The following is a 24,327-nucleotide window of genomic DNA, read 5'->3' on the forward strand; positions in this document are numbered from 1 at the left end:
AGTACCATCTTAATGGCCCACAATTTTTTAAATAATAAAAATATCCTTTTTGATGTTTGTACAAGTTCCACCAGTAAGTCTTAAATTAAAAAAAGAAAGAAAGAAAAGAAAAAAAGGAAGGGAGAAAAAAGGAAGGGAGAAAAAAGGGAAGGAAGGAAGGAAGGAAGGAAGGAAGGAAGGAAGGAAGGAAGGAAGGAAGGAAAGGTTGGTTATAGGGTGATTATAGGGCAGGCAGTGGGGCTAAGTAAGGCTCAAACTGGGGTGTCAAAGCCCTGAGTTTCTACACAATTCAAGGCCCAGAGCTGCCTCCCGAAAACCCCCAACTGTCCTCCCGGTGTGGGGGAACCAGGTAACCAGCAGCAAGGCAGCAGGGGGAGGAGGGAGGGCATGGGGCCTTTCTGTAGCTGGAGACCTGAGAGGGCGGGGTGTGTGGGTGAGTGGGCCCACTCTCCAAATGCGTGCTCTGATGTGCAGCCTGCCAAACCATGCACACAGACATGACAGGGCATTGTCAAAACGCACCAGAGACAATGTAGCTAATGTAGCAGGACCCCTTCGAGAGTGAGGCAGGAAATAACTCTGGGCATCCAAATCTGAATGGAGGGCCCCCAAAAAGATCATGGTGGGGGGAGGTGAGGCATTGATCTACTTCCTGTGTATCCCCTTCTCCAAAGAGAAAAAGAGAGAGAGCATCAGGAAAAAAAGAAAACCTGGGTGCTATCTCCCTGGAATAGCCTGTATGCAATTCAAGCAGAATCTCTTTACACAATGGCTGAGAGAAGTAAGAACCAGGCTGCCAAAATCAGCAGGACAAGCGAGGCCTGTGTATTCAGCTCGAGAGCAGCCTGGACACATTTCAGAAAGCGCAGAGAATCCAAAGACAGACTCTGCACCCTGCCCGGGGTTGACAGTCCGAAAATACAAGTTAATTTCACAAGATTAGGACTGAGAGTGCAGGCCAGTGGACCCGCCCAGACCACCCGGAATCTCACGGAATAGGATCACTGCAGGCTTTCAAGCACCCTGATCACAAGTCCAGTGGGCAGGGAAGGTGTTACAATGCCACTTAGGTAGGACACAGCATCCCATACTGGACTGCAGGCAGTTCGAGTCCCAGCTCTGCTCCATATTCCAGTTTTCTGTTAATACAAGCCTTGGAAGGCAGCAGTGATGATGGCTCAAGTGTTTGAGTCCTTGCCACTCACTGGGGAGACCCAGACTAAGTTTCCAGCTCCAGGCTTCAGCCTGGGCCAGCCACAGCTGTTGCAGGCATTTAGGGAATGAGCCAACACACCAGGACACCTCACCTCTCTTGTCTCTGCACTTTCAAACAAATAAAATTTAAAAACACAGATTTGAGATACTTGATTTTTTTTCTCATGATTTTGTCAGCAGCTTACAAGAAATCCTTTTTGTTGTCACAAAACAGAACAGTGATAACCAAACAGCCCAAATAGAATCATGCTAAATATTTCCTCTCCAATGGAACTTGGAGATCATATCGTTTAACTTAAAAAAAAAAAAAAGATTTATTTATTTTTAGTGGAAGTCAGTTTCAAGAGAGAAAAAGAGACAGAGAAACAGAGTGGTATCTTCTATCTGCTGCTTCACTCCCCAAATGGCTGCAAGACCCGGAGCTGAGCCCATCCGAAGGCAGGAGCTTCTTCTGGATCTCCCATGCAGGTGCAGGGGCCCAAAGCTTTGGGACATATTCTACTGCTTTCCCAGGCCACAAGCAAGGAACTGGATGGAAAGTAGAACAGCCAGGACACAAACTGGCACCCTATGGAGTGCTAATGCTTACAGGCTGAGGATTAGCCAGTTGAGCTATCTCACTGGGCCTCCACTATTTAACTTTTTAAATATTTATTTATTTGTTTGTTTGGAAAGCAGAGTTAGAGAGCTTCAATCCACTGCTTTACTTTCTAAATGGCCAGAACAGCTGGTTGAGTCAGGTCTCCATCTGGGTCTCCCATGTGGATGGTAGCACATAGGCCATCTTCCACTGCATTTCCAGGTGCGTTAGCAGGAAGCCGTATCTAAAGCAGAGCAGCCAGAGCTTGAACCAGCACTCTTAGGTGGCCATCACAGGTGGCCACCTAATCTGCACAATGCCAACCATCTCATATAATTTTATAGGCAAGGAGCCAACCCCCCCAAGGAATTAAACAAAGAGCCTTCAATCATTGTCAATTTATGACACTGCCAAAAGTGAAACCCAAGTTGCCAGAATTTTCCTTTTCCCAGGCTCCTATCAGAGGGTGTGGAAAAGTCTGCACTTGTTAAGCTGGAAAATACACATATAAAAAAACAAATTCCAAAGTTTATTTAACACAGGCATATAGGAACAGGATTGGTGTGTACACACCTGATTTAGAGATCGGTGAAATCTTAGTTCTACAAGGACTCGCATAGTGGCTTAGCAAGCTAATCCTCCCATACGGATCCTGGTTCGAGTCCTGGCTGCTGCACTTCCAATCAAGCTCCCTGCCTGTAGACTGAGAAATAAGCAGAGGATGGCTCAAGTCCTTGGGCCCCTGTATCCATGTGGGAGACCTGGAAGAAACTCCCAGCTTCAGATTGGCTCAGCCTTGGTCACTGTGGCCATCGGGGGAGTTAACCAGCAGATGGAATCTCTCTCTTCTGTCTCTGTACATCTGCCTCTCAGATAAAAACAAACATATTTTTTAAATTGTTCTGTTCTGAAAATAAAATCACATGCCATCAATTCAGGTGTGTTCTATCCACCTGTCCTTGCAGATGGGTCAAATGTCTTCAGTCTGGGATCACACACACACACACACACACACACACACACACACACCTTGCAGGATTACAATGGTGAGTTTACACTGAGGATGTGGGACTGGGAAAGGAGCAGAAGAAGAAATGGAGGCATGGTGTCTATAGAACTAACTCTACAACCTAAATAGGATAGCTGCCACTCGTGAGGAAGATGGCAGAGATGGATCCCGGGTTGCATCCAGGTTTTTGAGTCTGAATTTTTGTCAACAGGTATTTTATGTAAACTCAAGTCAGAAATGCAATGATCAGAGCCCTGCATAACTGCAGCCCCAAGAAACAAAAACCAAGAGTCATGATGAGGAATAAACTCAGCAAACAATTTCTGTTCCTTAGAAAAGTCTAGAAAGTACTGTTTTCTCTGGGCATCCCGGTTGTGTCCACTGCAGGCCCAGTGAGAACCTGACCACAGCTCCTTTCAAAGGGGAATAGTGAGTAAAGGCCAGCGGGCAAGAGTGACATCGCTGAGGCCTCCGGTTTTCCATTTCCTGATCTGCTTTTTTCAAAAATGAATACCAAAAAAATGGTTTTAAATGAACCGTAATTAGGACACTCAAAAGGAATTTTTTGAACAAATGAAAGAAGCCCTTAGATTCAACATTTTTACTCGTTAAACTTCTACTGTAGATATGAATTCATCCATAGCAAAATGATCAATAACTATGCCAGGTGTTTTTCTGTTACATTGGCTTTTTAAATGTTCTAAAGAATCCAAATCCTCACATATTTTCCCAAAAAACATATGAGCTAACACAACTATGCAGAAAATAAGGCAAAACAGATTGAAAACCAAATAGGGCTACAATGTCCCCCAAATTACTTTTGCAATATTTGGGTCTACATTCTTGTTCCAGGTTTAAATTCTGCTATTGTTCTTCTTTGCCTTATACGTATGCTGAAGGAGGGGAAAAGGTATCTGGGCACTGTGTCACCAAGACCCCAGCCAAGGGCGTCGGCTGCCATGAGCATCATGGTATTCTCCAAGCCCTCACCTTCCAAACTCCTCAATGAAGTGTTCTGACAATCCCTCCGCCCCCACTGACAACAAAAGCCCAATGGAGCCCTGAAAACCTTCACACCCTAAAGAAAAAAAATGTCTATTTTCAGAGCTTTTGCATCAGCTTCTGGAAACATCTTAGGTCCATATCAACGTACAAAGTGACATGCCTTGGAAGATGGGATGGCATGAGGAACCCCATCCTAGCTGTAGCACCTAGAATGAAACTCAGCTGGGGTACTGAGTCTGGGATTTGTCTCCTCACTCCCCCACCTTCCCATCCTAAGAATGTCAAGAATTTGAACTCCTGGTTCTTAAGGTGAAAGGGCATAAGCTCAGAGTTCTCCAGGAGAGGAGGTGGCAGATCCCGAGACCCTGGGACTTAGAGCATGAACTTGCCTGTAACAGAGGTGACAATGGAGGACTCCTTCCTTGGGTGCCTGCAAACAATATCCAAATTGCAGGGCATTAACTAGGAACCAGTGAGAGCTCTACTGGCATCTAGGCTATTCTCTACTCCTTTATTTGAGCATTGAGTTTGAGGTTGAAAATATTTGCTAAAAAAAGCAGAGAGGCGATTAACATCTTTTTTTTTTTTTCTAAATGTGTGCCATCCTTACACATTGTGTCCACAGAGTAAAAGGAAACCAGGCAGCATCAGTTGCAAAATGGTTATGTCCCGTTTCGCACAAGTTTCAATACAGCCTTCTGCTGTGGTGTTAGAACAGGAGAAAAGCAAACCAGAAATGAACTCAGACAGGCTCTCACAGAGCTGAGACCCATCGCTGCAGCTGCCACTGTGAGGTATGGAAACCTCCCCACTTCTCAGAAGCCGCGTCTGGAGAGAAAACCGCAGCTCGCTAGGGAGGTGCCCCAGGTTCTTCCAACCCCAGCATGAATCCCTCCAGGCCTCGGAACTGCAAACATGCCCAGCCTCCCAAAGGAATATATGTTGACCAAACTGGAATGAGCATTGTCTCCCAGGGAATAAATTAAACATTTGTTTTTAAAACAAAAAAAAATCTTTTTTTTTTTTTGTTAAATTAACTAGAGCTACCAGATTCTGTAAGAGCTTGGCCACCACTTGTTATTTTAAAATAGTTTCACTTTATTATGATTAGTTTTATAGTAGTATTCCAACAGACTGTATTAAAGGCAGTGATCACTAACACAGAACATGACAGGGCAGACGACAATGAGCCAGGCAGCAATCAGGACGCGGGGCCTTGCAGGGCCAGGGTCGCTGACATGCATGGCGGTAGCCCATACATTGCTACCCTCGGAGCACAGGCTGCGAAGGGAATGAGAAGAGATACCGCTGTCCCTTAGAAGCTATTTAATAAATATCATCCAAAAAAAAAAAAAATAGAAAATAAACCCTCCAGACCACAACCACCTAGGTCAACCGAATGTAATCTAGTTTATTCAACCAAAAATGGGAGAAAGTAGGAAAATATTAAAACAACAGGAAAAAAAAAAAGAATTCTTAACACTAGCAGTAAATAAATTTATACAACAATGCAGTCTGTATAATAGGATGAAATAAATCTACATCTTTTCTTATTTCGGTGCTTTGAATTTTACATACAGACAACAATTACAGGGACTTATTCACAAAGCATGTAGGCCTAGGGATAGACTATTCAAAACCCTCAGTGGCAATGTGTGAGTTCTTAAGAGCGATTGCCCACAACTGAGATTTTCTGTGCAGAGACCCACAGCTTGGAACGAATGATTTGCCTACAACATTTTTCTTTTTTTTTTCTTTTTTTCTTTTTCTTTCCCCCCCACCCCACTCTTAATGCATCAAACAAGTGTGGCCAGTGAAAGGAAACTCAACTGGCAGTGTGTCCATCTGGATCTCAGACCTAGCTTCTTCTGAATTTGCACGCTTCGTTTCTCCCAGATTCCTTAGATGCTCGGTGTCCTTCATGCTTTCCTTACAGCTACCCAGGTGCGATAAAGTCTTCCTCGAATGTACAGTTATTTCTTATAATATAAGTTATATGCAATGTTCAGTGGTTTTTTTTTTAATTTTTCTGTTTTGTTTTTTTTTTTTTTCACAGCACTGAAGACCCTGTTAAATAGGGAATATGAGAGTCTGAATGGCTTATTCACAAATGGGATCCCGATTCAGCGGTCGCAGTGAGCTCTTTTGCAAAAGCGGCAACCGTCGTTGTTTCTCGGCCTTCACCAACACACATCCATCGCGATGGGGCTTCATGATACTGCTCCTGCAAAAACGCAAGTAGAAGGGACTGGGGGGGGAAACTCTCTCTCGCTCAGAGACCTGTACACATCGGGCTGGGCTCTTAACCCATGGCGGTCACCATACTGGAGGGATGGTGAGGTCCGAAGGAGAGGCTGGACGGCGGGTGCATCGGCGTGGGCGTGGTCAGCATGTGGCTGGAGTGACTGAAGGGAGAGAGGTGGCTCAGAGAAGACATGTGTCTGGACAGGGCGGCCGGGTTGAATGAGCTGCTCTTGGGGAAGTCCTCCAGCGTGTCGTGCACCTTTTTGCACTTTTTGGATTTGCTAGACATTTTTCGGTTTCTGGTCTGGATGCCTTCCTTCTTCATAGTCAGGGGTCTGTTAATCTAAACAAAGATCAATTTTTTTTTTTTACTTTTTTTTTTTTTTGCTGCCTTTGAGATGACACATGTTTTATCCCACACTGACACAGGCTCCGCTGACCTCCCCAAGGTCAAGGGTCTCTTTGGGTTTGCAGTCGCACCTTCCTTCCCCCTCAAACCTGCCTCCTTCCTAAGAAAGTCAAGTCCTGCGGACTCGGTGTGTGACAGAGGTATTCCAACAGGAGGCCTCCAGGGGTTCGTGACACCAAAGGATAGATCTTAGGCAAGGTGTTCCATCCAGAACTTATTCATTAAACTAAGCAGCAGCAATAATTTTGGTGGGGAGAACACCTGGCACTGTTGGCACAGTGGGTTGGACTGCCTCTGATGTGTCACTATCCACTGTCTGGGTGTCTGGTTGAGTTTCAGCTGCTTCACTCTCAAACCAGTTCCCCGTGTATAATGCACCTTGGAAAACAGCACAGGAAGGCCCGAGTGTCCCTGGCCCCCACCACTCCTCAAGGAGACCTGGTTGGAGTTCTGGACTCCTGGCTTCTAGCCAGTCCAGCCCCTTCAGAGTGCCAGGGTTCGAGTCCCAGTTGACTCCTAATTCTACCTTCTAATTACGTGCACCCTTGGGAAGCTGCAGGTGACGGCTCGGGTCCTTATGTCCCTGCTGCTGACATGGGAGACCTACATGGAGTTCTGGGCTGCTGGCTGTTGTGCACATCTGAGGAGGGAACCAGCAGGAGGGGTCTCTGTCTCTCTGTTTATTGGATAAATTTTAAAAGAACAGTGCATGAGAGAAGAGGCTACTGAATAATCTTTAAGAGGGAAATACCACTGTTCCATCTACTGATCTGATAAACCTAACTGAGGACTTAGAAATCCCTACCAAATCATCCATCTTTACGTGTTTCTCTGCCTCAGAGAGCCTGCGACTGGAACAGCCTGCTAGGGTCATTTTTTGGTTGCTTCCCTTCCAACCTGGCCTTTGCATAGTGACAGCTGCTATAAAATCTGTCCCTGGAATGTGTGTGTACCAAGGCTGCGCCTATTTTGCTGCCTTGCCGTGCTGGGCAGGTGCAGTCTCCTCCTGGCGCTGCCTCTTTAACCCTAATGACACAAACATCAGCAAGTATTTAATACCCACTTGAAATGTGCCAAGCACCGTGTTAGCAAGCAAGGTGCTCTTATCCCTCAACAGGGAGAGCAAAGATCAAACACAGACTCTCATTCCGAAGACTTCACTCCCTCAGACAGCCAGCCCCATTCTCTCTCTCTCAACTCTACAAAGTCAACTGAGCCCACTCCCCATGCGGAGCGTGTCAAGCTGACTTCAACAGTGAACATCCGAATATCCACATCTAGCCAGGTTACAAGGGAAATGTAGCGAAGAGACTCCAAGAGTCAATGTCTGGTTCCAGTTATTCCAGAGTGACCCGGGGGAGCTGGAGGAGCTGGGGGAGCTTGGCAAACAGCCATTTCTAGCAGGGTTCTTAATGGCAGAGAAAGGGGCTTCTCCTAGCTCTGGGAGCTCCCTGGCTGTTCCCAACACCGGAAACAACAGCTAAGGAACTGAGCATCCAAAGAACCAAGTTTAAACATGCTGCTCGGAGCAGCAAGCGCCCAGCTCCCTGGGGCCACCTATAGAAGCTCCACACTGAATCTCACACCTTCTTACTGCTGTGCCTGTGGAGCAATGTGGGTGGTGGGGTAAGCGCGTAAGAGCCAGCCGGGGAAGGTCACGGCCAGAAGAACATCTCAGGGTTCCTTCCTCAAAGTTCTCATCAAGATAAAGAGGCAGCCCCACAGAGATGACAGGAATCTACTCCCACATCCCATCTCCCTCAAGATACTGTCTAGATACACCGGCTCCTTCCTCTGGCATCAGATATACATAGCCAGATATCTAAATATAATATCTGGTTACACAGATAGCCACCCGGTCCCAGATAGCTAGTCACAACACCACCCAGACACGCTGATAGAGCGATATGCAGTTATCTAAACACCCAGATAAGAAGAAAGGAAATTATGGCACACAGCTACAGATCTCTGGATGGGCAGAACAAAACCTAACATGGAGAAAATGTTAATAGATTACTATCTCTGATTGTTAAACATGTAGAAATCACCTCCTTTTCCCAAGTTCTATTGAACCAGAGAATACAAAAAAACCCTACTTGGGGGTGAGGCTATTTCTATCTCCCAGTCACAAGAGCTCAGCTACAAACATACAAATATGTTTAGATAGGGCACCAGTGAGGCCAGATCTCATCACAGCTAACTATTCAAAAATATACAGCTGACTAATTTTCCATCATCCCTACCTCCGTGGAAACAGGAAAGAAATACACACATACACACCATTCACGATGACTCTGTTACACCCTGAAATAGGGGAGTGTTTACTTTCTAATGGTCCTCCCATTAATTCTAATTCTACTGGACATCAGGGAACATGTTATACCCTAAAAAAGCGCCTGACGCTTGTATTTTATCAGCCTCCTCACCTCACCTCATAAAAGCTTGATTTTCTGAGTCATAATTTCTTCAAGCAAGACTGACCAAAAAAAGCATTTCTGTCTTGTCTACACCTTGGATCTTGCTAAAGCTCGACTGTACTCAAGAAATAAGAAAGTTGTTGGAGAGCCATAAATGAGAAAACCAAAATAACTTCAGGGCTTATCCCGATGTCTGGCTAGCTACTGAACACAAATGCACCCCCCAAACCTTCCAGATGGGAATCCCAAAGCGTATCTCCGCTGCAGGGACAAAAACTCTCCGCGAAATAAAACTAAGACTTGGCTTTAATTGCTGGTCACAGTGTACAAACTTTTCAAGCTCTGAGAAAGAAGAACGGGTTCAAGGTTAAGACTCCAGGCTCAAGAACACCGGGTACTGCACAGGAATGGAGGTCAGGAGGACACTCAGCAGGAAGCATCCAGCTCCCCAAAGTCACCCTGAGAAGTTCTGCATGACTCACAGCTTCCTCCCCAGCGCCCAGAGATTCCTGGGTAAGACAAGTCTATTGCCAGAAGGGCCCCAAGCAAAAAAAAAAAAAATCCCTGCCTTTTTCCCATTCAGTCTTAGACTTTACCAAAATCGGGTTGGCCAAGAGATTTCAGGGGAATTAGAGAACGTTCTACAAGAGCAGAGACAGGGAAGGGAGAGGGGGGACATGCCCATTGTGTTCTGTGAGATTAATGTAAACTTGAAGCTTCATCAGGGTCACCATCACAGTTCTTTTGCTGGAAAATTACATGACTTTTTTTTTCCCTAAAGATAAAGTTATTTGCACAATGGGAGGAGCTAAGGCCCAGAGGTTAGGAAAGATCCAGCTAGTCAGGGTGCCCAGCATCTCTCCCGCTAACACACTCTCCAGGGGGAAAAAGCTGGGCCGTTTCTCCCTGCTGTAACAGCCCCATGCGGCCTCTGTCCTTAGGAACTTCATAAGCAAAAGCTGCTTAGGACAAAGACATCAGATGAAATCTCTCAGACATTTCATTTCATGCCTTTTAAACAGAGAAACCATTTAAAATTCCAGGCACAGGTCTAGCGCAGACTCTTTCCCCCTCAGTAACTGGAGGGGTCCTCCGCGCTGCAGGAATGCCTGTGCCACGCATGACAATTGTATTTACCTTTCTCTTTCGCTCTTTTCCCTCACGCTCTCTTTCACTTTTTGCAAAAAGTTGAAAATGCAAGCAAACTTCACAACAGACTCGGTGAGTTACACTTCTTGATTTCCATGGGGAAGATTTTTTTTTTTCTTTCTTTCCTTTTTTCTTTTCAAACCCATACAGGCCCACCAAGCATATCAGATTGCCACACTTTATGTCATGTGTTCAAAACATACTCAGTGAGTCATGTCGCGCTCTGTCCACAGACCCCTTCGGGCTCAGCGAGACTAGGCTGGGCCAAGTCATTTTCTCAACAAGATCCTAGTGCACCCATTCCATGAGGCCCATTTTCTGACCCCAGAGAGAACGGAGAGGCGACTGGGCTGCTTTCAACTGCACATCACCCTAAAGGGATTCCCACCCCCCGCCGCTGCCAGCACACTGTTCTGGCTGGTCCCGGTCCCACTTACATTGTGCAGCTTGTAGTAGAGCCCGCAGGCATTGCAGACAGGGTCTCCATTGGCATTCCTCCTCCACAGGGTGGTCGTGGTGGTCTGACAGTTTGCACAGGAAGTACCGGCTCTCCTGGCTGCTGACTGGAAGTCGGGGGTGGGGGAGGGAGGAGAAGGTGAAATCAGAACAAATGTTAAACGTGTAGTCATAACCACGCAGACAGGCTTGAAGGAAAAAAAGCAAAAGAAAGAAATTATCATTGAAATCAAAACTAGCAAGTGGCCCACATGAAAGTCATCAAGGTCCCCAAAAGCTGCCTTGAGAAGAAAGCTAGCCAATCCACTGGCTTGGAGTGTTCGGGACCTGAGTAACATGGTCAGTATACAAGGCGTGGTTCTGCAGGACAGGACGCTAGCGGCTTCAAAAGCCAGAGCCGCTACCAGAGGCTTCAGGGGCTGTGGGCCGCAATTCCTCATGACTCAAGTGCATGTTGGCACTGGCCTTTCAGCTGTCTCGTTCACCAGCCCCAAGCCCACAGGAGGGCTTAGACAGAGAACCTAAACCCCAAGAGGATTAGTGAGCAAACAGTCTACTGGGCATCAAGACAGCAGCCGCAGCCGCACTTAGATCATACAACGCCAAGACCTCCCGGGACAGGACAGGTCTGTACACACAAGGCACACATCAACAGGGTGACAAGCAGGCCACCCTGTGGAACCAGCACCAATCCTCCATGCACACAGCCAGACCCTGGCTTGTAGACCCGGGGACTTGCAAACCCTGGGACTGCCACCCTCCCTCCCTGTGGGTAGCCACCAGTCTAGAGAGAAGCTCCGAAGAGTCAGGAAGAAGTCAGGAATTCTGGTCTTCTACGGCAACCCTCCTGCTCTTATCTCTAGTTTCGTGAAATTAACTGTTTCCTATTTTCTGTTCACCAGAGCTCCAGTTAGTTACACTTAACTTGCATTTCAATTCTTTGGCAGGGTCCCTGTTTTCATTTCCTTCAAAAAGGAGATTTTCCTTTCATTTCTCAGCAGTTACATATGTCAGGTAACTATTCTCTCCCTCTCTCTCTCTGTGTATATACAACATATGTGCATATATATATATATACACACACACATATATTTTTTAATCTCAAGGACTGTGAAAGAAAATGCAGTTGAGTTCCTGTACACACACACCTATCTTCTCTTCCTCACTTCGTGCGGTAAAAAGTCTGAAAGTATGAAATTATTCCTGTCCCTGTCTCAAAAATACTACCAAGGGAGTGGCCCAGGAAGGGGAAGGAGTTTAAGTCACCTTCACCTGTGATCAAGACCACACTGGTATGGCTAGAAAGCACACAATGAAAGCGACAGGCATCCCAGCATACTTCCCTACCAATATTTTCCCGAGTGAAGTGCCAGGAGAAGCACCCAGAGCTGCCGAATAGGGAAAACCCAGTGGCAAACTTGAAGACGTATTCCTCGTTTTTCAAAGCCACTGAATTGTTCCATAAATACATTTGTATATGCTAGAAACAGCAGAGCTATGACTGGTTTTTTGTTTTATTTTTTTAAGTAACTTTTTGGTATTCTAAGAAGCTGAAAATTAAAAACCGCTCTTATGTATCACAATGCAGAAGTGAATACTTCTTTTGTTGTCTCCTTTGAGGAAAATAACTCGGGGGGTCCGAAAGCAGAGATGCTACCACCACAGGCCTGTGCCCACAACACATGGAGTCCAATACTGAACATAACTACTTCACTCGCAGCCCCTGGAGGAGAAAAGCGCTACGCATAAAGCCAGTGCTTAAGGCTCTTGGCAATTATATGCGATTAGTGTTAATAAGAAATACTTGGGTCTCATTGACTGGCATCAACTCAGGCTCCCAGGTCTCTCCACGCAACAATTTCACGGGCAGAGTGCAGCCACATTGTGCTAACTGGAAAATCAGTGCTCTCAACGACCACGGCCAGGCTCTGGACAGGAGCATAAACACAAAGGAGGCTCAAGCAGACGGCCCCAGTCCCGCAAACGTAAACTCCATACACCCTCTCCAAGACGCTGGCTCACCAGCAGCAAGTATTCACAAAGCAAGGCACTCAGCTGTTGGCCAGCTGTGAGACAGGAGAATGTCCTGGTAACACCAATGGAGGGGAAAAAAAATCCATGGCTCTAGTCTTGATTCATGCCATCTAGTTCCCGCACTAATTTAATTCTGTGTTCGGTCTTTCACAGAAGGGCCAGCTACCTTAGGGGCCGAGTGACCTTTAGCCAACCTGCCAATGGAGAAAATGAAAATGGCAAGCCAGAACAAGGGAGCTGGGCTAAAAGGACCAAATGACAGCAAAGGAGAAAAAAGTCAGTTTCAGATGTTCAGAAATCGAGCACATACAAGGAATTAAACGTGTGTGTGTCTCCCTGTAATTACATGAATTCTACAGAACTAAAAGCATCAAATCGCTCAGCACAGTTAAGAAAGAAACAATAGCTTAAAATGTGACCACCAGTGAATTACAGAATTAAAAGTAATTATTACTCAGAGTTCAAGAGGTTTCCTATGAAAGATGACGGAGATAAAGTGATATAAAACGGAAGTAGAACCCCCCTCGGCCATCTGTACAGATGGTAGCAGAAAATGTCAAATGCACTCCTGCTCACTAAACCGGGCGGGGCACAGGACACTTTTACTCTAGTTTTCCCTTCTGTATTTTAACTTCAAAAAAGTATAATAATGGTCTCAGACATATCCTAACAAGAAGCCTGTTGCTAGCTTTGTCTTTCTTTTTTTTTTTTTTTTTTAATTTTTTCGTGAACACCAGGTTTTCAGTGATTCAGAACATTCTTTTGTGGTGTGATCACACTCATTCGGTACTCACACCTCCAGCCATTTTTTTTTCCCAAGCCCTTCTTGATGTTTAGGTTGGGGGAAGGCGAGTTGTCGTTTAGGAGTTATCTGTAGTGCTCAGATATCCGGCAGCTTTTTCCTAGGAAGTTACTTTAGCACATGAGAGCAAAGAAAAAAAAAAAATTAGAGAGATGCCAAGCTGCAGGAGGAGGAGCAGGCGGGAAGTTGAGAAAGTTAGAGACAAGGGCAAAGATCAGAAAGAATCAAGCCGCAGATCAAGGGTTGCCAAAAGTCATGTGGGCACTTCCATCCCTAGAAAGTTTTTCCTTTTTCTAAAGAGGATATGAAAGGTGTTGAGTTACACTATGGTCTGATGGGGGGGGGACAACAAATCATTCTTTAAAAATCCTACAGTGGGCGGCCTCCCCCCCTTGAGAATATGACTGATGCTAATTCACCCATTCACCTCTGCGGGGGAAATCATCCTCCTTCCAGTCCCTCAGTGGAAATCAGCCTCACAAAAGAGCCTGTTATCCCCAACATCTCACAGCTGTCCTCAGCCTCTGTACTAACCCACCTGGCCAGAATGTTCGAAGTCCCCCAGCCAAAGGGAACCCCTCCTGCTAGTTTTCTTGATATATGCTTGCCAGTGTGTGACTTTGTCAAACTCTCCTAATGATCAAGATGTTTAAAAACAGGAAGGATAGAAAAATCTAAAACATAATTTTTTTTAATTATATATAAATACGATCACCCTACTTTCTGGCAGATGTTCAAACAGAAAATGAGACCAAATGTGACCAAGAGGCAAGAAAGATTGACCAAACTTTTCCAAAGCCCTCGGAGCGAGCAGGAGGCTGGCTGCCTCCAGAATACAGTGAATGGGCCCCATCCAGCTTGCAGTACTAGCGCAGCAGAGTCACCCACAGCTCCGAGCCTGCAACACCTCCCTCAACACACACCTTCAACAATCTCAGGAACACCTTACAGGTAGTTCCTGGGGCCTCTCTGCTAAACCCACACGCTAAATTTCTTGTCTGTGCAACAGTGATCCTCAGGGCATTTGAAGGCAGCAGCCCTGGTACCACCGAAACAACTACTCTATTAGGGGAATGCCTTTCAGATTACGGAATTGACGAGTCAGTGTTTGGAAAAAAACGTGGAAAAGTGACTTAAGACACATTAAGAGTAATTAGAATAGAGTTTGTTTTGTTTTATAGCTAATTTGAAAAAAAAAAAAAAAAACAGTCCCAAGCAAGCCAAAATGATATTGAACTGTCCTGACAATTTCCTGTCGAAACCTGTCCCTCCTAAAGAGAGGAAATGAAAAACACCAATGGTCAGTATGGCGTAGCTCCTCGCCTGCAAAAACTTACCAGCCTCCTTTTGGGCTTGATGAGCGGCCGGTTCTGCCCGTTCATTTTGTGGTAAAGCCCGCAAGCATTGCACAGGTAGTGCCCGGTACCATCTCGCCGCCACAGCGGGGTCGAGGTTGCCCCACAATTCACACACTCCCTGCCTTCTGAAAACAAGAACACAGATAAGTCACTTCAAGAAGGAACACACAGCAAAAAAGCTGATCATACCGGGCACAAGGGGAGAAGAGGAAAAGCCAGAAGTTCCTCTTGCTGCCCCCTCTCCCGGGCAGTATTTCCACTCCTATCTTCTTTATACGATGCCCCCCACTCCCACCCCCATGGAACTGCCATTTTGTGGCACAATCATTCCCCTGTTCCAAAGTGGTGGTGGCAAGGAAAGACACAGCACAGCACTGGAATCTATCTGGTCTCTGTGCTGATTGACCTGCTGGGGAAGACCAAGCTGAACCACCCAGGAAGGCAGACTGCAACTTGAAATACTCCCCCTGAGCAAACCCTAACACGCGAACAGTGGCAGGAGCAAGAAAAAAACACCCCGTTCATTTCCCTCAAAGGAAAACAAAGGTGTCCCATTATCATCAGCAGGGTTATCTGCAGGGATTGATTAAGGAATGAAGAAGAGGCTGGCGAAAAGGAAAGATTAATCCGTGGCTAGATAGACAAACAGATAATAAACCAATGTACAGATTGATCAAGGGGCTGATTGATTTGAGTAGCTACCGCCTTAGACTTCACTTCCAACAAAAGCATAAACGGCCTCAGGTACAAAAGAACAGAGTACGGCTCTCTTTTCCCTTGCTTTCCTGTGCCTGGTACCTGCACTAAAGTTACGCTCAGGCCCCTGTTCGTGTAAATGCAGTGTAAACTAAACACACAGGGACCCTAGAGAAGGAGGAAGGCCACAGGAAGGCAGACCAGGATAAAAGGGAAGGGTTGAACTAGGACAGAGTGAGGATCAGCTGGAGATCTGCAAACTAGAGCAATTAACCCAGGAGAGGGTGGCGCTTGGTCAGCTCATTAACCAAGGCCTGCCTGCAGCTTCTTTTTTGAAAACACAAACCAGCAAAATAAACAGAAAACCGGCCAGGCCAGGTTCATTTGAGCACCATTCCCTCCCGAAAGTGGGGCAAAGTGGGGCCGGAAGAGTGACCCAGCCTCAGCCCCCTCCCAGAAAGGTCCTTGGCAGACCTTTCAGACCCCGGGCCATCTGCTTGCTGATGATGTCTTTTTCAACTTTTGCCAGAGGATGATACTTTACTGGTAGACTCTCCTCCAATTCTGGGGTGGCAGGAAGGGGGTACACTAAGGAGCTGGAACCCGGATTTTCTGTGGGAAGTAGAAGCAGCTCAACTCAAGTGGGTCACCCAAACTAGGGAGACCCAGGGGCTGGAAGGGAGGTGCTGGAGGATGGCCAGGGGAGAAACATGAGCTCTCAAGATTGTTCTAGTTTAAGTGATAAATCAATTAATGCCAACCTACCAGGAAGACTGGGGGCAGGGGCAGGAGGAACCAGAAGGTGCTGGGGAATTCTCACCATTCTGAAAAGGAGGATAAGTGTGCCAGGGCAGCCCTGGGAGCTCAGGGGCCTTTGGAAACCCCCAGACCAACGATGAGAGAACCAGAGCAGCTCAAACCTGTGGCTCCAGGGCCTTCTCCAGGGACAAGTTCTGCAGGAAAGCTAGGACTTCTGCCACTAAAAGAGGATCCTGTCCACTCTTCCATGAGTCTCAGGGGTGGCACCCAGTCCTTCCAGTCTTGTTTGCTTTTCCAGAATTTTCTTGAGGAATTACAAGAAAAAAATTTCCCCTTCCCTGTATCTTCTGAAAGGGCTCTCTGAGCCTGGGGATAACACAGGGTCTTGCCTAGATCCAAGAACTCCTGCAAATGATTACAGACAAAGCACTTGCAGGCCAAAGGGACAGGTGCTCAACAACCCTTCTCGGTTCTCAGGTGTTAGACCGCATCACACCCAGATGATACGCGGTTGCAGGGTTTGGAGCCCGAAGGAAGGGTTTGGAGCCTGAAGGAAGGAGGAGCTGGCGAGTAGATGAGGCAGTGCCAGCTGCAGCCCAAACCATGAAACCATAAGTCCTGTCATTTATGTGTCCCAAGTGGGCCCTGGGTCAGCCCTATCTGCAGGCACCCTGATCTGGCTTGGGCTGTCAGGCCCACTCCCCAAATCCTGCTAGGACAAGGCCATTCAGGATCCTAAGCTGTATATGCATCGGCAGAGGGTGAGGTGGGGCTGGCCACTGCAGCCGGGAGCAGGGAAGACTGCCCTGTGCCTAGGCACTCTGGCTCTGGGAAGACCTCCCAGCCCGACCTGATCGCTCTGATTTCCTTGCATTTTTCAAGCAGTGCAGAGCGGAACAGTTTCCTTGACAGAGGGGCCCTGAAACTCATGACAGTCATCTCCTGCACACTGCAGCAATTTTCTGTCGATTCACTCTGCAAGTTGGCCACTGCCTCATGTAGGTTTTTCTTTTTCTTTCCTCCTTGCTGCCTTTGGTTTGTAACTTGGGCACCCAGGGTAATTTTTTTCCTAATGGAGAGCTATCCCCCGCCCCCTCCCTCCTGCTCATCTCTTCCCTTCTCCTCGCCCCACTGCCTATCAGGACCTACTCAGGCGGACACCTCTCTCTGAGGTGACAAGAACCACAGAGCTGTGAGGCCTGTTGACATTCAGCAGCCATTTTCAAACGGCCCTTTGCGCCTGGCACTGCAATCCTGATACCAAGACCGTACAAAGCATGGAGAGGTGGGGAGGTTTAGAGGAAGGTATACGGAGTTGCCCCCAGATGCCCAGGAGCTAAGAAATGGCCATGGCCCTTTGAAAAAAGAAAAAAGGAAAAAAAAAAAAAGAAGAGCTTTGTCTTTTGTTTGTACAGATCCCGGCCTGAAAGCCCAGGCGTTAAGAAAGCAATAGGTACCCTAACCACAGCTTCAACGTTTCTCCAAAACACAGCAGCCCTGACAGTTCTTCAGTCCCCTCCTGCAGCAAACGCCTTGCACAGAGGTTCGAAAAAGAAAGCAAGCAAAGCAAGCCACCGCAAAAACCAACAGAATCCCCTCTTCCAGAATTTTCACCCCATCTACCTACCCACCCACGGTATGTGTGGATGCAGCTGCTGGAAACTTCCCCTCCAGACTCCCCAAGCACCCTCCCTTCCCTGCCTCCCCGCTCCCCAGGCTGGCTAGGTGTGGGGCTCTAGGTTTTGGGGAACTGTGAAAAAGGTGTAGGAAGGAGGAAATAAAGAAATAAATGTCAATGGCCTCGCCCCACCAAAAAAAAAAAATGTATAGGTATTTCCAGCTCTGGTTTAGGAAAAGCACGGCTTTTTCCCACCCACCCCATGTTCCGAATCCCAAGGAAAGAGAGAAAACGAAAGGACTAAGCTTAAGGCAGGGAGTAGGCACGATCCAGAGGGAGAATGAAGCACAGAAACAAGGACAGAGCAAAACCAGAGTCTTGGAGAAGTCACTCTATCCCCCAACAAGAACCGAACCGCTGCCTCAACCTCAGAGACCACAACCTTTCCCCCCACCTCACAGCCCCACCAGAAAAGAGGATTTTAAAAAAAAAAATCCCATTGCAACCTCAAAGCACACAGGTTGGCTCTTTGCCTCCAGCCAAGAGTTTTGCTGTAACCCGTTTCTCTCCGGTGCACTGCCTCCACTGCCCATAGTACCACCACCCCTACACGGACAAGGCCCGCCCACGGGCTGCCCCCGCTCTGCACTGGCCAGTCCAGCCCCAGGCAGCAGGGGCAGCGCCTTCCTCTCGCTTTCTTTTTGACTCCACAGCTAGCCCACCTCCCTCTCCCTGCTGCCTACTTTCATGTACTGAACACACAGGTCTGAGCTTTTCTGTCAGTCTAACCGCATCCGGACTCTATTAAAGTTCCTGGCTCGGGATAAACAATGCAACTGTCGCGTGCAGCAGTCTGAAAATAATTGGATTAGCTAAAACATATCAACTAAATAGAGACAGTCCTGCTCAGGCAGTCGGAGGGAATGTCACCCTGGAAAAAAAAAAAAAAGCAAAACCCTGAAAATTGATCTCATGGTCACTGGGCTCCCATAAGCCTCCCGCCCAAGTGGGGGAGCTCCGGTTCAGGACTGCTCAACTCCAAGCCCAGCACCTCTCCTGGTGACTGTACCTACAGGACACACAGACCCAGGGTAGGGAGGCCAAGTGGGCACAGCAAGCGGGACACACCTTCTGAAATTCAAAAATCACCTTCCTAAAAATCATGTGTTCCAAATACAGTTTCCAGCTCATCTCCGATCAGCACTTGCCTCTTAGTTTTGACTCACCTTGGTTAGAAATAAAATCGGTGAGGGATGATCATATTTTGAAAGCAAACCTCCCATGTGTTTTGTTTTTTTTTTTAATAAAGTTATACCCAGAGTGTAAGTGCAGCAGGCCTGACCCCAAACGTGATCCACTTTTTGGGAAAAGGGAATAAGCAGAGAAAGCCCACACCTGGAGAACCTTGCCTCCAGCCCTTCCTGCTGCTTCTGGCTTCAGGAATGCAGGAACACCCCGTACCCCACTTCCTGCCCCCCTCCAGGCACCACAGGTCACTCTCCAGGCACCTGACTGCCACTCAGCTCCGCTTCTCACAGGAGTGAGGCTCTCAGCCCTCCATCTCCACCCCATCCAAAGCATCTTCAACAGAGTCCTCGTGTGGTTAAAACTGAAGGGATCCCCAGTTTCCACCCAAGAAATCTGATGGGGCTGCTTTGGCCCGGGGGACTTTCCTCTTATTCCCCCCCCCCAGATATATTATCTCCCTCCAGATAGACCTCATATACAAAGGCTGCGCTGTCCTGCAGAAGCGGGGCCCCCTCTGAACTGAGGCAGTCCCAACGACAAAGGCCAAAGGGGTCACAGGGGAGACCTGTGTGTAGGCTTCGGGAGGGAAATTTCTTTCTTTTTTTTTTTTGTAAGCATGAAATCCCTAAAGATGAATTCCCACAGCCTTCCATTGGGTCTTGCAAAAGCGGCCCTGCCCTAGCAGAACCCTGGAGCCCCTGGCTCCAGGCACGATTTTGTTTTTGTTTGTCTTTCTCCTTCTTTGGTTCACTGGGGGAGCTTTAAAGCAGATCCTATATCCTGTCTGCTTCCAAGGCCAGGTATGAGAGGAAGGACAGGATCCTCTCTCCCAGCTGCGCCCCTGTTTTTGGTGGGTTCCTTGGTCCGGCCTGATTCTAGAAGGGGAGGGGAGAGGCTATCCCAAGGAAGAGGCGGCTCTTACCTGTGCTGGACCGCGCCTTGGGCCGCGACTTACATCCGAAGCCGGTGGGGGAGCCGCCCAGCAGGCTGCCGGGCGGGAAAAGTCCCGAGCTGTATTCCGGCACGTAGGGCGGGTAGGTGGTGATGGGGTGGTGGGCCGACGACGAAGCCCCGGCCAGCGCAGGCATGCTGCCGCGGGAGTGCGACGTCTCCAGCTTCATGCTGTCGGGCAGCGGCACCTGGTACTTGAGGCACTCTTTCTCGTCCTGCCGGGCAGAGCCGGCCGAGCCCGGGGTGGACAGGGACGGGTCCGGGGAGACGTCCTTGGGCGGCGTGGGCGGAAAGGTGAAGAGGTGCGGGCTGGAGTGGCCCGCTGACAGGGAGGACGACGAGGCCGGGGGATAGACAGACAGCGGCCCCGGGGAGCCGTGGTGGATGGATGTCTTGGAGAAGGGGCTGAGGTTCCAAGGCGAGGCGGTGTGGTGGCTGCCCAAGGCTTTGCCGCCATCCAGCCAGGGCAGCGATCCGTGCAGCAGCGGCGGACGGCACACCTGACTCCCTGCAGCAGCAGCAGCAGCAGCGGTGGAGGCCCGAGAAGGGGAAGAAAGAAATGCATGTGAGAGGACCCTCGGACACAGCTGGACAATCCCAGCCTCCCTGGCAACTAAACGCCAAGCACATCTCGGGGTCTGGGGGACAGCCTAGGTGTGACCTGCTGCCTCTCTCCTACGCTGTCCCAGCAGATGCAAACAGGGCCTGTGTGCCTGCCTCGCCGAAAAGCGCGCAGGGAAGGAATGGAAAAGGGCCCAGGGGCTGACTGGCCTCTCCAGAGAGGTCTCGAAATCACACTTCCCTGAGGTCCCCCTCCAGAACCTGACTTGATTTATGGGTTTGCTTCAATGGCCCAGAGTTCCCCATCCTAGCCTTAATCCCAACCAGCCAGATAAGAGAGTCAGCTGTAAATGATGAGGCCTGAAAGGAACCCGGCCCCACCTCCGAACAACACCCGGAGTACAATATCCGGGGTCCTACATTAACCAATAACACTCAGCTCCCCAGTGTCCACCCTCTGGAAGAGGAGGCTTGGAGAAGAACCCGGGGCACATCTTAGGGTTACTTCCAAGAGACCTCAGTTTTGCTTAGAACTGACAAGGTCCCTTCCAAAAAAAGCTGAAATGGGATTGGCAATGAAATGTTCCCTGCTCGGGTTGCGGGGGCGAAGTTTCCAAAGCTGGACCTTGAGATGGTCAATTTTCCTGCTTTTGTCACCCTCCCAAATCCTAGAGGGAAACTAGGAGAATCAAAGGACGCTGTGTGCCCGTCTGCCTGAGTCCCCGAGAAAACAAGGACCCCTCATTTGGCCTAAAGCACACAGTTTGAAGGTGACCATAAACTTAGGCAAGGAACACTGGCTGCTGAATCTTTCAATTCAGCACTTGCCTCAGAATCTGTCACTCTAACCAGCCATTAAGAACAATACTGAAAGTAAAAATCATGAGATAGAGGGAGAGAGAGACAGAGGAAGGGGAGGAGGAGGGTGGAGAAGAGTTCTCTGAATGTAGCAAGGGTTAAGATTCATATTATGCAGGAAGTAGGATAGTAAATAATATCAAGTCTGCACCAACCACATTTCCACTTCACTGCTGATGTGCACAGAACACAGGCAGAGAGCGCCCCATTCGCAGAATCGGCTCTTCAAAAACCCAGCGATAGCAGGGCACAGGGCGCCTACCGCAGGAGGGGCTGGTGCTGGGGCACGCAGCTGGCCCCGGGACCCCAGGAAGGGGCTGCCCTGCAGACCTCAGCCTCACTGCACCTCCTGCTCTCCCCAGTCCCGTTTCTCTGCTCCTGTTTCTTCTTTAAGGAATAAACTTTGCAGCTGCAAAGTGTGAGAGGTTTCGCCGGCTTCACTACACAGGCCTGGGTTTCTCTCTTTCTTTTTTTAAACACCTCAGGAGTCTTCTAAAACTTGTCCAGGTAAAGGAGAGAAAGGCAACTAGAATACCTCCTAGGCAGAGGAAACCCTGATGTGTTTCTGGTGGAAACCTCTTAAGGACAGTGTGGTAGGCCCCAAAGGAGGGAGGGAGGCAGGCAATGGGCTAACCCTGAAAGGGAAGACGCAGGAAAATTCTGTGCAGCCGGGAATCTATGAAACCCAAAAGCTCTCAACCTAACCTAGTCTTTCCTCCTAACCTCACCTTCAAACACTAGAGTTCCATTTTCGAAACCAAGAGGCAGGAAATCTACCCAAAAGCCACTAGCCTCAAACGCACCAGCTTGGGGGAAAGGCCAGAGGCGGGGTGTGAAAAAATACTTCTCTGGGGCCTTTCTGAAAATATGCCGAGAGCGACAAATGCAGCTACGTGGGCAGAAGAAGCCCCTCACCCCGTCTAGGAACACGTCCGCGACCACAGGGAGCGCGGGGCCGGCTGCAGGCACCGAGTTCGGAGGCCGGCTCGACCAGCGCCGGCTCCCGGAGGAGGCAGAGGCTGGGCGCCGCGCGCCTGGACCTTCCCCGGCCCCCGGCCCTGCGGCTGCACCGGGGACACGAGCTGCAGCTCGGCGCCCGCCAGGTGAGTGCCAGGACCCCTAGGAAGGGACCGGCCATCCAGAGACGTCTGCTGCCACTCTCCCATATATGTGTATAAAAAAGTTTTCTCGACAAGCAAGACAATCTCCTAGTCCATTTCCGGGCCCCCAATTTTTTTTTTTCTAACTTGTAAATGAGCCAGTAAGTACACCTGGGGAAACTTTCGTTCTGTCTCCCCAGCTCCGGATCCCTCCCTTCCTGCCCAGGGCCAGGAAAGCCAGAGTTGGGGGTGAGGGGTGGTCGCACCCCGGGCGGACTCACCGTGGTGGGTCGGAGGGTACCTCTGCACCGTGGCCCTGACCGAGTTTCCGTAGTAGGACGGGACGTGGTTGCCTTGGCCGTCGATGTTAAAAAGTACATCCACCTCCTCGGGCAGGGGGTACTGCGCCGGGTCCATGTAGGAGTGGCCGAGGCCCGGGTGGTGCGTGTCCGGGTGCTGCCCGTTGAGGACCGCGGGGTGGTGGTGGCTCACCCAGCGCGGTTGGTCCGCCGTCACCTCCATGGCCTCGGCTGCGCTCGCGCCCTCTCGCCGGGCCCGGAACCCGCGCGCACGGAGAGGGAGGGCGTCGACCTGGGAGGTCGGGGGGCGCTCCCGCCGTCCGAAGGCCGGGGACGAGGTGAGGGGAGTGGAGGGGTCTTTCACCGATTTGTTTTTGGCGGGGGGGTCCAGGGGACTAAGAGGAAAAGAGGCGGGCTAACGGGGAGGTCTGGAGGAGAAAAAAATAATCTTTGAGGGGTGGTTCAGCAAAAAGAAGAGAAAGGGGAGGAAATCCAAAAATTAAGTATGGAAAGACTAAAAAGCGACCCAAGCGGACGCAGGAGGCGTAGGCGCTGGAGTTCCGCGGGTGACGCTGCCCTGTACCGGGGTTCCTCGGCGGCTCCAAGGCGGAGACCCTCCTCGGTTCACCTGCAAAGCAAGCAGCGGGGAAAGATCTAAAATGAGCTCCCAAGTACTAGAGCACCTGAGAGCCCGGGGTGGCATCACCTCCCCCTGGAGCTGCCGCGCCTGGGGCGCGCACGTCGCGCAGCGCGGGGACCGGCAGAGGTCCCCAGGACATCCCCGCCCCGGGCTCGCGGCAGCCCAGGACTGCCCAAGCAGCTCCCAGCCTGGAGGACAAGTCCCCCTCCCTCGGGGACGCCGGTCCCGGGACCTGCCTTCCAACCCCAAGAAACCCTTCAAGAAAGCAAAGAGTTGCGTTTTTAAAAGAAAATCTTCAAAGGTCTCTCCAAGTGGAGAGGGCGTGTGGGAGAGAAATTCAACTTAAAAAAAAAAAGTCAGCAGTACCAACCTGGGTAGCGAGGAGCAAAGAGGAAGAGGAGGAGGAGAAGGACGCGTGTGACCTGCCCGGCCAGATTGCGTGGCTCTCTCTGTCTCGCTCTCTCCGTCTCTCTCTTTACCCCCTCTCTCTTCCCTTGCTCAGTACTTTTTTTTTTTTTTTACAGGGAATGCATTCTTTCTGAAAGTATCAAGACGGCGCCAGGCAGCTCAGTGTTCGCAGACAGCTGTGGCGCGACGCAACTTAAGGAGGTTCTAGTGTCATCCGCGCCGGGGGGGAGGAGCCTGGCGCTGGCGAGGAGGGGACAGGAGCCCCGGCACAAGGAAACTGCAACCCAAACCGGCTTCCAGGGCTGCGCCCCCACCCCCCGCACGCCGCCGCCCCTCCCCCCGCCCGTCCACTGACCGGAAAGGGGCGCCGCGGAGGGGCGGCCGGCCGGGTGGGCGAGGCCGGCGGGCGGCCCGGGGCCGGAGGGGCGGGCACGGCGGGGGGTGGGGATGGGGGGGTAGAGTTCGCGCTCTGGCCCTTTAAATGTGGCACAGGCTCCTGCCGATTCATTCG

General features: G+C 49.6%; 1 protein-coding gene across 2 annotated transcripts; it reads right to left on the reverse strand.

Annotated features, from left to right (window-relative positions):
* Positions 1-4,889: 4,889 nt before the first annotated feature.
* On the reverse strand, positions 4,890-23,979 carry GATA3 (GATA binding protein 3). Of its 2 annotated transcripts, none has more exons than XM_058669500.1 (6): positions 23,779-23,979; positions 22,751-23,396; positions 19,922-20,458; positions 14,658-14,800; positions 10,466-10,591; positions 4,890-6,396 (listed from the first exon to the last, which is right to left on the reverse strand). In XM_058669500.1, exons 2-6 carry the CDS (start codon positions 22,989-22,991, stop codon positions 6,112-6,114), a joined length of 1,332 nt encoding a protein of 443 aa, XP_058525483.1. In that variant the 5' UTR covers positions 22,992-23,396; positions 23,779-23,979; the 3' UTR covers positions 4,890-6,111. The 2 variants fall into 2 exon arrangements, with proteins under 2 accessions (XP_058525483.1, XP_058525482.1); XM_058669499.1 differs by having other exon boundaries at positions 14,658-14,803; positions 23,779-23,975.
* Between the last annotated feature and the right edge of the window lie 348 nt (positions 23,980-24,327).

Source organism: Ochotona princeps, chromosome 10, assembly GCF_030435755.1.
Source record: "Ochotona princeps isolate mOchPri1 chromosome 10, mOchPri1.hap1, whole genome shotgun sequence".
Taxonomy (NCBI): domain Eukaryota; kingdom Metazoa; phylum Chordata; class Mammalia; order Lagomorpha; family Ochotonidae; genus Ochotona; species Ochotona princeps.